The sequence below is a fragment of the Bactrocera neohumeralis genome, chromosome 6 (genome assembly GCF_024586455.1).
Source record: "Bactrocera neohumeralis isolate Rockhampton chromosome 6, APGP_CSIRO_Bneo_wtdbg2-racon-allhic-juicebox.fasta_v2, whole genome shotgun sequence".
Lineage (NCBI taxonomy): Eukaryota > Metazoa > Arthropoda > Insecta > Diptera > Tephritidae > Bactrocera > Bactrocera neohumeralis.
Window position 1 is genome coordinate 4,968,466 of NC_065923.1, and position 19,051 is coordinate 4,987,516.

General features: G+C 33.9%; 1 protein-coding gene and 1 long non-coding RNA gene across 2 annotated transcripts; both read right to left on the minus strand.

Annotated features, from left to right (window-relative positions):
- Positions 1-5,293: 5,293 nt before the first annotated feature.
- LOC126762178 (uncharacterized) lies at positions 5,294-10,544 on the minus strand. The gene is made up of 3 exons (XM_050478723.1): positions 10,327-10,544; positions 7,729-7,854; positions 5,294-6,690 (listed from the first exon to the last, which is right to left on the minus strand). The coding sequence occupies exons 1-3, from the start codon at positions 10,438-10,440 to the stop codon at positions 5,560-5,562; spliced, it is 1,371 nt and encodes a 456-aa protein (XP_050334680.1). The 5' UTR covers positions 10,441-10,544; the 3' UTR covers positions 5,294-5,559.
- Positions 10,545-11,116: 572 nt separating this feature from the next.
- LOC126762179 (uncharacterized) lies at positions 11,117-12,001 on the minus strand. The gene is made up of 3 exons (XR_007667428.1): positions 11,860-12,001; positions 11,682-11,798; positions 11,117-11,618 (listed from the first exon to the last, which is right to left on the minus strand). It is a non-coding gene; the product is annotated as an uncharacterized LOC126762179 (long non-coding RNA).
- Between the last annotated feature and the right edge of the window lie 7,050 nt (positions 12,002-19,051).

Sequence of the window (19,051 nt, forward strand, 5' to 3'; positions counted from 1 at the left end):
TTGGTCAACTGGGGCAGCGGTGAATTATAAAACGTGTTTATATTCAATTAACGTCTAAAATGAATAAGCAAATGAAATCGATATTCAGTTCGAATTCAAATGAAAAACTCATTTTTCTTTACACAATTTTCGAATATGTGTATCAGCTTTAGACTGCGATGTGTGACCAGATCTGTTTCTAGGCAAGTCAAACATACTTACAACTACATACATGTATGTGTATATGAACTTGCAAATGTAGATGTATTTGCGTATTATTATATATTCTGCGTTAAATATACTTGACCACGACATAACGCAGATTCCACTTCGTCTTTCCTTTCACTTACTCTACTAAGCATACATATGGTATTTAACTTACCTATTTTTGCAAATTTTAAATAACTTGCATAAGTATTTGTAGACTGAGTTCAAATGACCAATATTCAATAACATAATCCACAATCCACAGTTCTTCCAACATGCCTCTACTTATTTTCAAGGAAAGTTAGACCACTGACCACTGCCTCTAACAGTCGTTTTTAAGCTCCCAAAACCTTCAATTCAATTTACAACGATCTAACTTCATTGACGTAATATTTAAAATAAACATAAAAATCTTTAACTTCGGTTGCACCGAAGCTGGAATACCCTTCACAAATTCAAAAGTTTTCAGATAAGAACTGGATTTTGATATATAGGGGTACGTTTTCATCTAGGTGTTACAAACTTCGTGGCAACTTCAATATACATATGTACATACCCTGTTCAAAGTATAAAATTCCCAAATAGTATAGTGTGGTTAGGTTAGATGGCTGATCAGTGATCGCACGTGGATTAGTATATATAGTCCTTTATGAAGCCATAGAAAAAGAACTCCTGTGTTCGGACTTACCGATTGACAAAACGCTTAGTAGCCAATACAAATTTACAAAGGCTCCCATTCTACCGATAATGATTCTGGGAGTTCTGTAATTACTTGCGATTCCGTTATGGCCTGGCACCCATACCAGTCTTATCACAAAGACACTCGATGCTCTTGATAACGATGTTAGGCTCTCTTCGACCAAACTTCTCTAAAGGAGGCCGCATTCCAGCAAATCCACTGCTATCTTGATGGCTGCAAGCTTAGCCTGGAAGACGCTACAATAGTCAGGAAGTCTGAAACTGGAGTTGATAGAGAGATCCCGACAGTAAACCTCACCACAAACTATGACTATGGTGTCATAGAGCTAGAGGATCACTTTCGATGAGAAGCCCCACCACTCGCCAATGGCTCCTCTGCAGCAGTATAGGGAAATCGACGCCCTTTTTGCTCTCTCTTCGATATTCGGCTTCCATGAAAGCTTCCTATCCAGAATGCCCCCTAGATATTTCACTGTATCCGCCAGTTGCAAGTAAATGTCTCCCATTTGCGGCAGCGGTGCCACCGGGATCTTATATCTTCTAGAAGGCATATAAAAAACAAAGGAAGTCTTTCCTGTTAGCTTAAGTTCTCATAAACTAAAACATTTACCAAATATTACTGTTGAATTAGTTGCACGTTCTGAATATTACATTAATATTAAAGAACATATAGCAGTCACCCTTCTAGTTTTATAAATTTATGCCTGTAAATATTGTTGAGACCGATATCAAGGAAAACAATAAAAAGTGTATTCCGACATAGCTCAGCCCTTCTTTGGATGCTCAAAACTTATGAGATTTTCTGTTTTCAATACACTATAGATAAGGATATACTTGCTCATTAACCCACCAAAGGTATAAGCACCATGGCATATATACTTGAATATATGTACATATAGTTTAATAATTCAACTTTAAAACTCATATATACATACATCATTATAGTATTTGATTTGAATAATGTTCGCGCATGAATTTTACTGGTAAGCAATGCATTGCAAAAATTCGAAACATCAAGAGTAATTAATTTTTAAATTTGTCAATAATAACTAAATATCTGTATCAGCGCAAGTATGTAATCGCGTTCTTACAACAAGCACATACAAAAGTATAAATAAACTAACACATAGAGGTAATTATAATCAATTCGAAATCCTTTAAAGCATCTGAATATCGGCAGCATTTAGAACCGGACCTGAAATTTAGGCGTATTTAGCCATTTCATTCAATGGTAACCAGCAATCAAGTGACACTGTTTCATTTCGTTGGCTTATATATTCGCTTTGATTGGCATAATGTTGATTTTAAAAGCATTTGTTGTTGGCTGAGGCTACAGTGAAACTTTATGGAATGCAATTGTATGTTGATTTGGAATATATGTAGTTGGAATTTGTTCAATCGATTAGGCAATGTTTTCAATAATTTGCGTGATATCAAAATAATCACTCCTTTAGAACTTAATATGGGCGAGTAAAAAAAATCTGGAAGTAGAGATCAGTAAGTTTTGCTCATTGATAGTCGTAGCCAGATAGTGGTGGAGAGTAAAAATTTCGGAACTCAGTTTGATTAGTCATATAACTATTGGAGATAGGTATCTCTCTATTACTAATAAGTATAGTGCATGAAATTTTCCTTGTGATTGTCAGAGGTCTTTTCCGCAAAGCCTTTTACTTCTCTTGGAGTACATATGTCTCTTAGAGAGATTTTAGCTTTAAGAGCCATGTCTAGGAATGTCTGTTTTTATATTTTGTTGTAAAGCATTCCATTTATAGCCTTTGCTAGTTATTTTTTATTGCAAAAATATTCAAGTACGACCCGAACTCGATCAAATTATATCCCAATAGTTGCTCTGAGGACTCAGAAGTCTCAAAGTAAAATTATTTACCGCCTGCTTTTATCCAAAATATTATACCTTATTGAAAAATACAACAGAATTAAATTTCTTCCAGTTAACTGCACTTATTTAAAACAAAAACATTAAAGAAAAAAATAGACAAATATAAATAATAACATAATGATACAGAAAATGCGTTAAAGTGTGCCCTTGCTTGTCAGCAGCTGTCCAAGTGGTGTTATTAGAAGTGTGGCGACACGTCGTATGAGTAACATTTCATACTCGAAACCTATGAATTTGGGTAATTATTTGCAAACATATTTGTGAACAATTTACTTACCGCTTATTAAAGTCTTTGAAAACGTTGTTGTGAAATAATTTCGCTACGCCGAGATACTGTGCACAGCTTGATATCCATACGACCAGTCTGCAAACACTACAACAACAACAGCAAACAAGCATATGCATCATAGCTTTATGCAAGCCATTTGCTGTGCGGGTTTTTTGTTTTTGTTTTAGCGTTCGCTTTCAATTTAAGCTGCGTGTGATCATGCGTGTGCTATATTTATTTACACCACACACACACAAACAAGCAGAAAACTATACAAATAGTCAATATTAAAAAGGTGTGTATGACAGGCTTAGAACTTTGCTTGTTGCTAATCTGCTTTGCTCGAGTTATTGGACGTGGGAGCACTTTGCGCAGATTGTGGGCTACACAAAATAAAACCAAATATTTATGCACGTTTGCATGGCTGTGCGCCGCCTGTAATGTGTCACATTGAGGCACAATTATTTTTTGTTCTATTAATATTTTCATGATTGTTGCAAAAGCATGAATGTATGCGATAATTTGCTGCAATTCACGCTTCAAAAGTTGCCTAGTCTTGTCGCCAATTTCTTAACTAGAACGCTACACACACACATACACTCGCAAAAATATGTAGATAAAGCTACGCGTGCACGCATATCTGTGTGGTTGTGTGTGCATGTGAATGTGAATGCACTCGCATGTATGCCAAACTTATTTGCATTTATTTTAAAAGGAGCTTGAGCGGATTACCTAAATTAGCTGCTGATATGTGTATGCATATTTGCACAACGTACAATTGCATGATTGATAAATAGTTGGTTGTTCGCATCGAACAAGTAGCAAAAGACAGACCATGAATGATTGAAGTTAATTAGATTAAATCAGTTCGAACATACAAGTGCACATATGCCGCATGCGTGCATAGTATAATTTAGTTTACGTCTACATATGTATGTATTTATGTATGGTTGTATTTGTGTAAGTAATAGCGAGTGTACATTGCGACTTTGATATATTTTAATTAGGCAAAACTCGTATTTTGCTGTCGAAAGAGTAAAAGATAAATGTTCCCTGGCAGTGGCGTATGCAGCAGACGAAAATATTGTGCTAATTTTTCTAAATACTTCTAATATACATACATACGTATATTGAATAAAGCAATTAGCTAATCTTGCGCTTTTTTTATATAAATGCTTTAATATAAAGAATTATGAATTTTTCCCACACAAATCTCAACAAGAGCCGATCATTCTTAGTTCTTAGTTTTTTATAGCAAACATGAATGTACTATATGCCATGCATACATAGATATCTTGCTCCATGTGCAATTAGCCAGAGGTTGGTGATCTATTAAAGTGACCTTGAAATTTGAAAACAACGCGTAAAACTAATGTATTTTATTTATTTATATATACAGAAGTAATTGTAGTTGCACTATGCAGGCGCTTATGCAAGCACATACCGGCATACAAACGTATTTTGGTGCGTTTCAATTCTCTTGGGTATACTCGTAGGTGCATTGGACGTAGACCGGTAAGTTGTTGGTAAAAATAGGCTTTGCTTTTTACTTTTGTTGCATGTAAAAGTGCGTGCATGTATGTTTGTGCAAAAGTAGTGCAAACAAATTGTGCCAAATTGTTGCATTTAATGCGAAATAAAAAAGCTTTACTACTCTTGGTCTAAAGCCCGACTGCACATTATCAGCTACTAGCAGCGCTGGTGATCAAATTTAAGCCTTATAACTATTAATACTGTTTGAGCAAGAATTATGACACAAGTCTTGGTAAGTTTGCGGTATACAAACCCAATTTACAATATACCAGAGGTCCGTTGAAGTTTCTGACATCACGTAGATCTAACTGAGATCACACCTTCAAACGATCGAAATTAGAATGATTACAGTGAATGTTACCGACATCCGATGCAGGTCTTCTTGCTATTCTTAACCAACCGAATGTTTGGAGAGTTGGAAGCTTTCGATATCTTAATGTCAGTTTCACTTTATATTTAAAAAGTAAAATCTCCACAGATTCTGAAAATACCTCATAAGTTTCCAACTACTTAATGTGTACACATTTTTAGTAATTATATGGATGGAATAGAAAAAAATAAAGAGAAACTCTTCTAATAAGACTTCAGAGCGGACAAAAAAGTAATACTCCTAGCTACCTAGCTCGGAGAGAGAATTTTCGACTGAGACTTTTTTTAAGTTTCGGCAGAGGTACTGCTATCTTAGTATTTCAAACAACAAAAATTCCAAGTTTAAAGATTTGTTTAAATTTATTAACGGTTTATTGCTATTGTATGAACAAAACTTAATTTTAGCAAATAAATAAATAAATATACAGCCACATACGTATACATTTTCATTGAAATTCAGGATAGTCTTTATAAGTAGACATACAATTTGTACAATATCGATATGTGCATAGTAATATACTTGTAAATATCTTATTGATCTTCGCTACATAATTTTCCATTACACACGAGAGTACCTACTATACAGAAAATTTAACTATCCGTAAGTCTAGATTGTACGGTAGCGTTGATGGCGATATTTGTCCGAGCTGTAGCGATTGGCATACATGGGCATTATATGCTTTCGGTCGAGTCGAACCATCGATTGCACCATATGTGCCGAAGCCGAGTTTTGTTCGTCGCCGGTATGATTTGGAAAGACCACAGGACCTGCAGATTCTTTGTGATTAAATTTCTTAGTTTTGCGTTGAAAGTAGTTAATGTAATCGGGGCGATTTTGTGGCGAAGACGCTTTAAAATTCGACTGATATTTATACTGCGAAGGAGCCGAGTAATGCTTTGGTGTGGTTAAGCCAAATTTCTTTCCATACGATATGTTGTTTATATTAGGATCGGCGTAAGAGGCATGTTGCCGTTGATGTAATGGTACGGACGCAATGAAATCGTTGCGCAAGCCACTGCCAACACTACCAGCATTGCCAGCACCGCCAACTCCAATGTTCTGAGCGTTTTGCGCTATATTAGCGATGGATTGTTTTGTGGCAATGTAAGTTTCGGCGTTGTGGTAACTATTTGTATTATGATGTGGAGTAAATAACGGTTTATATTCCGAATTTTCATTCAACACTAAAGCTCTCCATTCATTTTCTTGACTGCTATACGAATCTTTCGCTGGGGTGACTATTTGCTGTGGAGCTTGTTTGTGATAGTACTCATCTCGCGCGACTTGCAATCGTTCGCGCATACCCGGCTCCAATTCCATAGGCACTTGCTTGATGCGGGCGTGTGGTTTGAATTCAATCAAACTGGGTACTTTCGGATGTGCATGAGAGAGGTCTTCAATCGGCTTCTTTAGAGGTTTGATATCTGAACTTAGTACTATGTGTTCTTGATCTTTACTATAGTGATTTATTTTCGACTGAGATGTATCGTCATTGAGACTATTTTCACCGTGCGGTGAATCGGTAACGGGATGAGAGTTTGCGCCAACGGTCTTTACGACGGCATTGAAGCCATTCTTCGAATCAGCCGTGTAATGAACAGTACGTATAGAACCATCTGGTTCGAGTATGCTGTAATGACCCTTGATCGAATCACCCTCTCTTGACTCCCATTGCGATTTGACGTCGCCTGTGTGTAGATCTTTCACCCCATAACTAAAAGCATATTCAGGATGTTGCTGAAAAAAGTATTGTATACTAAATTAGTATATAATAAAATGTTTAAAGCATAGTTCGAAAATATGCTATGTTAACAATATTTTTATGAATTTTTTTCAACTGATTATGGTTATCGATACATTGCTGCCGTTGTTTTCATAAACTAGAGATCGTTCGTGAATGTAAACATTTCTTAATAACAAAGAATTTCTTTCGAACTTAAAAAATTAAATTTTTATTTAGGTTTAAATAAAATAAACAAAATTTCAAAATAGTTGTGTTTATTTTCAAAATTTAATTAAAAATTCGAAAAAGCCCACCACCCTAATCATTATTTCGAGTAAATGTTTGAATAATTAATCCTGCTTATATATGCTTACAAAAAGTCCATAAGTTTCAAACACACTTATGTAATTGTTTTACATATTTTTTACAAATAACTTATTGGTTTGAAAATATATTTTACGCATATTCGCGTATGCATATATATTTATTTAATTTAAAGCGAACACATTTTCTCACCATTAATTTTATTTAGACATGTGGACTTGTCAGTACCACGGAGGCTTTGCATAATTTACTGACATACAAACATTTGCATGCTGGTATATACGTATTGTAATCGTAAATCACTCGAGACCCACAGTGTGCGACAAATAAAAGAAATGCAAGTATTACTTAGTCATACAATATTTCATCATAATAAAAGATTGACATTCTAGAGTTATTGTCACTAAATTTTGACAGCCATGCAACGCCCATTTTGTACATAGTACACTCACTTATGACATTTAACGAGATATATTGGAGCGGTTTACTCGTACAAGTGTTTGCATATTCTTATAATTTATTGGGGCAGTAAAGTTTTTTTGTCGCTCAAACAGCTATGTGGGAATAACAACAACGATAATGCACATATTTAATAGAGACTTTTGGAAAGGTTATTTGAATTTTGTTTATATCATAATTGAGATAATAGTTATGCAATAAATACATATTTTAAATTCAATTTCATTTGATTTGGAAATTTTTGTTTGAGATATTTATATTAAACTTACGAATTCTGGCGCATATTTCATAGTTTCCTCATCGGTCGCATTATTTTCAGCGCTAGTTTTCGAATCAGCGTTAATCGCAGTCAAATTACATAATAACGGCAACAATATTATACATAAAGTTTTCACCTATAAAAGATAATAATTAATGTATTTGTAGTTTCTATTTATTTTTCCTATATTTCCCAACTGTTGAAATCCTTGGGAACTGTAAATATTACATAGGTATTAAAATATTAAAACAATTGGTTTTTGATTATTTTCTTCTTTAATTTCGACAATTTTTGAAGTGAGTTTCTCTTAAGGCGTTATTTCTCATACAGTTAGATTTTCCAAAAATTATTTTTTAATATTTAATCGAAGTTTTTTTCTCACCGATAATTATTTTTTGTTTATAAACAATTTATAGCCGAAATTTTGATCAAAATTAGATTTTTTAAGAAGATACGATACAGTGGCGTAGCTAGGGGGGGCAAGGGGGCTGTCGCCCCGGGCGCAACATCTTGGGGGGCGGCAAAACGATCTTCGCTGGTTTTTGATATTCAGAAAAATACTTCAACACATTTTTTAAAAAATTTATTATAAAAGTTAAAGAGTTGTACACATTTACATTGTAATAATCTGAATAACAATGAAAAATATTAATATTTACTCGAATACTATTCAGTCTTTGAATTTGTCTTATATCTTTCTGATAGAACTTAAAGATGAACTTTTCCAGCTTTGTCTAGCGTCGTGTCACTCTCACAGTTATCCTATGCTTTGAATGTAATAAATACTTTTATTTCTCCAAATTTTCAAAAATGGTATTTAAAAACTCCAATTCGGGCAAAAATTCCTGCAAATTGTGTCAAAAATGTACAAGATATAGGGCGAAAATGGGTTCTTTCTATGTCTTTTAATAAGATGTCTTGTAAATTTACTATCAATTTATTCAAAAACCATATTGTGGGAATTTTGGAACTTCAGAATTTGCGTGGCTTCTAGTTCCTGAATTTTATATACTTAATATCGAAGATATTTTGTAAAAATTCACTTTTGTTCGAACTACCTCATGAAACTTGTAGGTAGGTAGATAAAGGGGGGCGGCAGAACATCCTTGGCCCCGGGCGCCCGAAGTTGTAGCTACGCCACTGATACCATAATATGTGTACGCATTTTTGGATCGGTAAATTTAAAAGTTTTTCAGAAAAAGTTAACAAATTCCTTAAAACACTAATAAATTCAATAGAATAGAATCTGGTCATATGTGACTCGGTCCATTTAAACTGCACGCGCAATACCGAAAGAAACATTTTTTTTCGGAGTCGACTTCGAGTAGAGGTGACAAAAAAGAGATGTTTGACAACCTAGGTGAGGATCGTACACTCATCAAACGCATCATTAAGGTGCCGAGACATGGGTTCTTGACTCTAATGTCGAAACTATCTAACAATGAAGCGCATGACGTTCTCAAAATGAACCGAAACTCATAGAACTAAAACTCGCTGAAAGCTGAAGATCATCCCAACCGAGACATATGATATAACAAATGTATGGAAAATTGAATTAAGTCTCAAAATGAGCCTATTTTGAAAACAATAGTAAAGATAAGTATGTATTAAAATGCGTGAAAATTTGATTTGTTTGTGTCCGTCCTGTTCAAATTTGTACACATGGTATATGGTTACATCTGACAGGTTGCAAAAATGCGAGAAGTTATCTGCATTACACGTGATTTTATGTTCATTTACAAAAACACTTAATACTTGATTTTCACTTTCACTTTCCTGATTTATAATTGTCTTAATACTATCACGGATCCGACAACAAGTAAAGTCTAGTCTCCATCAATTAATGTTTTCATCTTCTACACCTTAACTTTCTGGGATTAGTAACTGTGGAAGATTTTTATTGGTGCTTCTCCTCATGTTTCTATTAGAGGAACTCAATCTGATTTTTGGTAGAACTTCTGGTTTTCGAACTTCAGAATGCTTTGGGACACTCAGGAAACGATATTAAGTCGACGAGAGAATTATTTCATTCAATGAAGATGGTTTCTCAAATTAAGCACTAGTCCTTGACATGGATGGTCGGTAAAAATCGATTTATATCTTACAAAATAAGAAAAAAATATATCCTTCATATTTAAAAAGAAATTATGTACGACATATGTAAAAAGAGTAAATATAGTCATGACAAGACTTTTTTTGTTCTAAAACGTTCACATTTAATAAATATTTACTAACACTGGTATAACAGCTGATAATTCGCATTATCAAAGCATAAACAACAAACAAATCTTAGTAAAATATAATTTTATAAGAATACATATGTTCACTAAGTACAAGAAAGAAACTACTGTTAATATTATATGTAAAGAATTGAATCACAAATTGTACACTATTTTCATATGTATTTGTATTTGTAAGGATCTCAGGCAATTGCTTGTTATTTCTATTTTCACTCATTAAAGAAACTCGTTTCCACTTTCACTTTCGTTGGAGAAAGTTTTAATTTTCATAATCACTTTACACACACTTTCTATTATATATGTGCATATGTAATTGAGTATTTCTTATCTACATATAAAATGAATCTCATATAACACAAAGCACTCACAACAATCTTCATTATTATCTTCACGTTGTCAATTATTTTGAAACACTTCTCTTCTGGAATAAATCTACTATTGTCAATTTTCCCACGCACTCCAGTACATACATATATGTACATATGTTTTTATTTAATGTTTGTCTTAATCCCCGTTGTATTTATGTTTGTTTCGTAATTCAATTGAAGTAGTGAATATTTTCCAGCTTGTGATGTGCGTAAGTCAAGGACAGATTTGCACTAAAGTTGCAATCTACAATGCATACGCTATTTATATTTGCCTTACATGATTATATGTAAATATATATTTCCACACTACACATGTGTGTTGTCTGTTCATATGTTTGTATGAAAACGCTTGATGACGTCGTTGTGTGGGCAGCTTTGCTGCTCGTCGCATCAGTTTCATCTTCCCAGCCGGCCAAACAACTTTCGGTTGGTTTGTTTTGCTACAAATTTTCACTGGATTGACGGGATTTTCTTGTGCACATCACACACTGGTTTAATCTACTAATTTTTTGGATAAAACTTTTAACTTGTTCGCACGATTTATGACACGATAAAATCAAATGCAGATGTATGTGTATGTAAGTTTAAGTTATTAGAGCACATTTCAATAAAATACGATTTAATTCATTAAAAAAAATTCTTGTGACAACATATTTGATCTTGCTTTGGGTAAGTTGAGTTACATAGTTTGGTATATCACCAGGAATAAAGTTTTAAGTGCTTTAATATAAAATAATTATAGAAAAGTTTACATATAATCATCAAAGTGATATTTTACCATACAGTTTCATATTTATTATAAGCAAGTACATTCTTTCATCACAACTTTTTATACTTTTTTTCCTTTTACTGATAAAAGTTACAAACCTATCGTTCTCTTGCACATGATCTTGGCATTTCTTCATGCCCTTAACCATTCCATCTTACCCTGATCCGTCTGTCAGCCCTTTGCGTATTTCCTGTATCGGTTCGGTAACCAAGCGGATGGAAGTTTTGGAAATCGCATCGGCTATTTCACTTCATTTAACTCTCTCAACATGTTGCCACAGAGTATATTTGATTTGTTCGAAAGAAAATTGTCTATAGCCGTTCTCGATCGTACGGAAGTCAAGTCACTTGGACGCAATTGTCTGTGACACTTAGTGAAGCCAATAACCCCAAGGTCCGTTGATGTTGCTAATGTTGTTGTCCTCCCTATAGGTAAACAAAAGAGTAATTGACCTAGATAATGTTGTACCCTCCACATGTCAATAAAAGGATCATAGCTTTGTTGAAGGGCGCTGTGGTTCTCGCTAAACAAAGTTTTTCAAATTTATGTTCAGTATATTTTGAAAAATTTCCATGAAAAAACTTACAAAGGAAGTTCTAAAACCGTGGAAATTATTCCCAAAGCTCTGATGTTTATTTTGTAATTTACATTTCCAGTTGTTGTCAAATCATCTTTAGTGCTGGTGATCAATTCTGAAGAAATTCTATACCAACAGCAACGATTTGAAATTAAAATGACTCAAGGCACGATTACACGAAGCTTACTCATTAAACATTTTCGTTATAAAAAGCTTTCCCTGAAGCTGATCGCTTTGTATTCCATCGCTTTTCCCCAGGGACCGTAAGGGGCCTTTAGTTGTAAAAATTTAATTCAAATGCTGAAAATTCAATCAAATTCACGCCTGTATTTTTTCATCTGATTCAAAATGTTATTCCGCAGCGAAAAACTCATTTTTCAAATATTTATTGAGATGCTAAAAATAAGTTGTTTTTGACCAAATAAGATGAAATAGAAGCAACTAAACCAAAAAAGAAAGAGAGGAAGAATTGCCATGCCAATACTTGTGGAAAAGGTCATTACAAAAGAGACTTGCCGAAACAACGAATAACCACCCATGTTGCTACGCCGCACTCAGTAAATACCTATACCTCTAAGTGAGTTCGTGTGTAATCTACTCGTTGATATAAATTCATACGAAACAAAGCATTTAGTGCCGATATTGATTTTGGTTTGTTTTTTGTGATCATGAAAATCGCAACTTTGGTGATGAATGTTAGTTGTGCCACAAACTCACAATCAACCTCATTGCCAAGCGAAGAAAACGTGTTTTGTTGCATTAGGTGCAATCAAAGTGATCATGGCTGTCAATGCGGCAACTTTTTCTCAGAAATTTTCTGCTTACAATGCACTGAGTAGCTCGAAAGTCACTAAATCGGTATAATAGTGGAGACAACGAACTACTTTAATGTTGGCGTAATTCTTAATTTAATACATACATCTTTATACATATATAGATACGTGTGTGTTTTACATCGGAAATATATTATTAGATCTTTGAAAAATTTTATGGGGAAATATTTTTCCAACGGTTTTATAAAACGTTAACCGAAGCTATAACAAGAACTTGGTTTAGTTCGGTCTGTTTGTATGACAGCTATAGGTATGATGCTATAGTGGTCTGAACAACTGAACAATTTTTACCAAGATTGTACTGTCTAGGACAATAATCGTGAAGATACCTTGTAACATAAAAAGGATTTTCATACGAGAGTACGACTTCGATCCTTCAGTTTGTATTAGCTTTGTACTATAGTGGTCCGATATTGGCGGTCCCAACAAATGAGTTTTATAGATTATTATTCTTTAGAATAAAAGAACTAATGGACTAGTTCGCAGACGGACAAACGTACAGACAGACGGACATGTGTAAATTGACTCAGCACCAACCTACAAATTTCGTAGAAAACTTAATGCAAGCTGTTTGGTTAAAAGTTTCAATGAAAATCGTAGACCGTATTTTGAGTCACTAGAAAAATTTGTTATGCTGATATGATTTTTGTGCGACCTGCACTGTACATTTGAGCTTTAAGCTTTGTACAAGTATTTCGTTTTAAGTGGTTAAAAAACAACGAGAGCAAGTTTTGGGCGAAACAATTAACAATCGTTTTTCACGCTATACTTTACAGACTGACTTGTTTAAAACTTTGTTTTTGAGTTTTTAAATGACTGTAGTACTTAAGAAGCTTTACATTTAAGTTATTTTTTATTTTTATTTTTTATATTAAAAATATTTCTTCAAATCAATCATGGTATTTTAAGTGAAATACATATGTATGTTACCAGTACAAGCATATAAACGTTGGTCAAACGCTTGCAACGACGTAACACTTGACTAATACTAACTTACTTATGGTATCAGTACATATGACGATAGCAGGTTTACATAGTTCGTATTACTATAAAATTCCCCACTGACATGAGGTTCAGGCTTTCGATGATTCTCCTTCATTAAAAAAAATTTAAATAAAAGTATTTTCTCTTCAGGTAATGTCTGACCTGTGAATGATTTTTTATATGAGAAAACATTAAAGGTGAGTTAATAGGAAACACCTACATATTTATATATACATATATATTCATACCTTACTAAACATATTCTCAAGATCAATTTAATACGTCCAATCACAGATTCCAAAACATATGAACACCCAGTTAAACTTATTTACATACATACTGAGTATCTGAAAGTGGGGCGCGAGTTCCTTTAATTTATTATCCACTATCTGAATGTAATTGTGTAAAACAGGACTTAACCGCAATCCCGCATTGCATCGCGCGACTTTAAATAGGCGCCCATGCTGTGCATATAAGTACATACATATGTATATGTGAATGTGTATACGTATGTAAGCACATATGTGCGTCAGCTGCGGTCAAATGTTGGGCTATTTAAGCATGTAACTACATATGGATGTATGCTTTTTTTCATAAAATGTTCTTGTAATTACTCAGGGCCGTATGCGGACCAAGTTATTAACCATGTGCGAGGCGATAGCGACAAGTTTTTACGAAAAAATAATGCACTATCGATTTTCTGATAATATACATACATACATAATGGGGATCTATTGAAGTAAATTTCATGACAATGCACTAAGCTTCTAACGGACTGCACAATTCTCATCATTAAAGCTTTCGAAGTGCTATAACACTGACAGTTCTTTCTGCCTTTTCCGTGAATTTTGAAATGACTTGGCACCCTTGAGTTTTGAACAGCCGTCATTTCGTGATAAGTAGTAAATAATTTTATTTCAAATATTCTGCGAAACTTTGCATTTCTAAACCTGATCGCCCCTCTTACTCAGTCCGCCATTTTTAGAGAAAGCATTTAAATCCGTCTCTGTACACACAGCTTTATTGTAGTTTGTTTCAGTGGCCGCAAGGACGGATGGAAATGATAAAGCACACTTTGTATTACAAGTTCATTGCAAAAACGAAAATTTAACTAGCTCATTCCTGCGAATCATCACTTCAAACTATTATTTTGTTCTTACACAACACATAAACACAAATACTATTACATATAGTGCATACATATAGTATATTTCAAAGTCGCGACATGAGAGCACGTAAAGAGCTGTTTACATCGCAGATAAACACGTCTCTATGTATATACTGCATGCTGCGTATACTACATATGTGTGTGTGGTTACGTAGGTAGGGCCTTGAATAGTTGAGCGCTAAAGCAAAAAGAGGAAATACGAAATTTTAATCCCAATTGTGGTTACTATATATTTTCATATCCTTTTTGTAATATAGCAATGTATTGTCAAAAATGAAAGACTTAGCTAGATAGTTCTCCAAAAATTATTCACTTAGGTTTGATATAAGGGGATATATCTTTGAGGTTTATTTTTACCACAGAGTTGGACCATAGATAGGATTTGAGTGAATATAAAAAATGTTAGTGCCGAGTGGGAAATTGTTACTTCCGGAACAAGGATTTGGTACATATGTATGCAGGAGTCAAATATGGATGCATCCTAACCGGCTATAGAATACAATCCGCAATTTTACAAGGATTACCAACTCACTGACTGCTTCCCTGCTCATGACGTCTGTGTGTACTTCTAAGAAAACATTAATTTCAATTACAAAAATCAAATTAATATATTTAGAGAATGTAAATTCGTACCAATTTTAGATTAAAATCAAAAGTCTTTCCTAGTAGTGTTTTACGAGTACATTCTCCAAAGGTAAAAAAGCGTTATAGAGTACTTGCAATTTACTTCATTTTCTGTGAGCATCAGTATAAACAATCGTGATAACATTTATATGTATGTGTATAGCTTATAGCCATAAATATTCCATGTGCATTGAGTTATGTGAGGGCGAGTTGCATTTACCACTTGCCAAAAGAGGCGGTTAGCCAACAAACAGTAAAGTGTGAAAGTAAAAACAAATAAACGATAAGAACGAGCATAAAATTAATGAGGCCATAAGCCGAGTCGGATTTCGAAACATTTTGTGAAATTGCAAACTAAGCATTATTGCTCAGTGGCCACATGGTGAAAACTATTACTGAGTTAGGTTAAGAACATTGTAAAGTTCGCCACTTGGACACGTTAACAAGACTGTAAGGTAAGGTTTCTTAGGCCAGTTTAATAATTACAATGTACAATCCTACCATAGGCAGGGATGGTGATGGATTCCGTGAAATAATCTATTTGTCCTCGGTCGCCTTAAGGCAACAGCACCTCAGAGCGAATATTCGGGTTTCGGATGGGGAAAACATTTACAAATCTGGCGAACAAGATTTCGATTATTTCGGTGGCATTTCTTTTGCTCAATGACGCGGAAGTATTATATTAGAAGCATAATACATTGAATGACCTCTGGAAAAGCTATCAAGTGTTGCCTTATCTCTGATTCTTAAAGCAATATTCTGAATATTCATACAATAAATAATACTAAAAGGCTTTATTTGTGCTTGTATCTTTTACTAGTTGAAATAAGGTCTCTTTAATTTTGAGAAATAATATGAAATCATCCTCCTCTTAATCGAATAGTTGGAAATGTGAGCCTGTCAATGTTGTAAGTACCTTCTTGTGTATGTGTGTATATTTATGTTGCAGATATTGCGATCAAATCCACCAAATGAAATTTATGTAAATGACTGAATATATACATATACTCGATTAAGTTTGCAGAAGTGCCCAGTAGGAAATGTATCGCATGCTTTAACAGCCAATAATAAATTGAAGTTTAAGGTTTGAAATCTCTAATGTAGTAGACATATGTATGTAGGCGAAAAAGAAAACCGATGTTAAAGTATGTATCTGTCGGGTATTTATTAGACATTAAATTCAGCTTAAAGAGTAAGTAAATAATTTTTTTTTTATTTTTCACACATCTGCTAATGCCATATACCTGATTTCCTATGATTTGTTGTCCACTGAGCACAATAATGCTACGTGCACATATCGATGTATCTATTTTTTTTACCATTCACGTTAGACTACCGTAATAATATTTATTGTGTGTCAAAATAAATGTTGAGTCGATTCAAAAATGGCCTAGTCAATTACGCGAAATGAGGGTTTCCTAATACGTTGCTATTTGGCCATAATACTTATATTTCGACCATCTCTTTTGCAATAATGTTGTATCGAATAATGCATACCGATGTGTTCTCTTCTGAAATGCACATACCAGTATACGAGTTTATGTTATGCATGTTTTCGTAACAGAGGGGTGTTCCGCGAGAAAAAAAAACGAAAAAGGGAAGAAAAGAACAGAGCATACCCTAATCAAACCAGTGACCGAAAAAGCTCAACGAACAATTTTTTCATATTTGATTTCACGCATCGCGTACTTATGAATTGTTTCCTCTTTCATTTACGTGTCTTATTTGATATATGAACATGCTTACATATGTATATGTAAAAATGTATATATTTTTAAACGGAATATAAAATAAGCTATATATATGTGCGTATACATATTTATATTATAAAATTAACATACAAATTATGCATTATAGTTTGAGGAACCAAATTTGATTTTACAGCGCCTATGAATCTTTGCAGGAGGCGCTTGTAGATTCGCCCATCGTTAGCTCATCTTGAATGCTCTCACACCCACTTACAATATACATATGTAGTACATATGCATCCATTTATCTGATATAATCACGTATTTAAGTAAATTGGGTTCGTATTATTTTAAAAGAATAAGTTGAATAATTTAAAAGTGGTACATAAATTATTGTTTATACAAGTATGTACATATACATATGTATAGTATCCAAAAGTTTTGGATTCCGTTGACGTGTCATTATCTGATCTAGCTTTTTGAGATTTTCATATAAATAAATATGCTTTCAGATAGGTATCACAATTAAGTTCAGTGGGCTATAGCTTTACTCCGGGTAAATGTTTACAGTTGCAAAGATTTATGTACTTATTTCCCCCAAATGTTTAGGTCCGTTGTCGTTTCGCATTTAGGGCGGCACCGGAAATGCCCTTATGTGAAATGTGGTAACTTCACCGTGTGAAATCATTTAGACAAATTTGGATTAAGGGTGCAGTGAATCCGCAATGTTTGTCCACTAGGAGGTGGGACTCTGACAGTGCGTGTCCATCGAACAGCTAGAAGCAGTCAATGTGAACGTATGCAAAATAAAACTTGAAAAGTTCATAACCCCTCGGATGAAACCCTCTATTGTTGATGGTAACCAATATAAAACGAACTAAAAGAAAGTAAGGTTGAGTATAACTGAACATTTTATAATCTCGCAAGGTAAAGTGATATATGGCAAAAAAATAAATTTCAATTAAAATTGGAAGTATTGCATACATTTTTTACAATCACAACAATAATGTGCACTGTTATTAGAAAGATATTCTTTCTGATTTTATTAAGATTTCATACATTTTGACCGAGAGATGTGGTAAAAAGTCAGCCGAAATTTCGAAAATAAAGAAAAGGCTGTCATCACAAAAAGATTCTCAAGGAATTTCAATATTAGAACTCAGAAATTGACCAATATGTTTAATAAAGTCATCGAAAAACGCACTACGGTCCAGATAATTGGTGTCTAGGTCCTTGAAAAGTTACAGCCCGATTTCAACAATAAAGATTAAACCGTGAGGGCACTTGATTGATTTGTATACTGGAAAGGAAAGATTCAGATCGAATTTAAAGTTTTGTTATATGGAAAGTACACGCAGTTGTAGTCCGATTTCGTTCATTTTAACAGCGTATGAAAGGTTGGATAACCTCACATGCCAAATTTAGTTAAAATTGGCTGGGCAGTTCCTGAGGTATATGATTTCAACTAAAGATGGACAGTGCTACGCCCATTACCCAATTTTCGAGCTGTTCTGTTAGAGCTGTTTCCCACTATTTTGATTGTGAAATTTAACGCTAGTGGTTTAATAATCTTTACCTAATTTTGTTAGTGGAGCGCCGTAAGGTTTATACCTCGGAATCCAGGGCCAGTCAATGAATCTTTACAAAACTTTGGAAATGTGTTTTAATAGTATATAGAAAAATGTTAAAAAAAAATATTTTGTGCGATCTCAATTTTTTAATTATTATTATAAATAATTATTAATTTTTAAATTTCATTTTAAAAAGAAGTGCTATTACAAACTTGATCTTAGTTCTTAAGGAACTGCAGGTTTAAAATAGAAGGTCGGGGAGGGGAATAGAGGGGACAACAGCAGCTGTTGAGTGTTGTTAATGCGGGCCCTAACAGAATAGTACACGTGGCAACGTGCTAGGCTTAATACGTAGCTGATGTTGTTCGCTCCGAAAAAAAATAAATTCTAATTATTGTTTATTTACAATTAATATATATATTATTGTGCAGTGAGCGTGATAAAAATTAATAACTGAACATTACTGAGTTTTACAAAGTTTGAAAATAGTGGCATGGATAGTAAGAATTTG

Excerpts from the sequence above, each read along its gene's own strand:
- LOC126762178 (XM_050478723.1), bottom strand. The coding sequence starts at position 10,440 with ATGTACATATATGTATGTACTGGAGTGCGTGGGAAAATTGACAATAGT. Across the intron at positions 7,855-10,326 it reads AGATAATAATGAAGATTGTT|GTGAAAACTTTATGTATAAT; the intron begins GTGAGTGCTTTG and ends TATCTTTTATAG. Across the intron at positions 6,691-7,728 it reads TGAAATATGCGCCAGAATTC|CAACATCCTGAATATGCTTT; the intron begins GTAAGTTTAATA and ends TACTTTTTTCAG.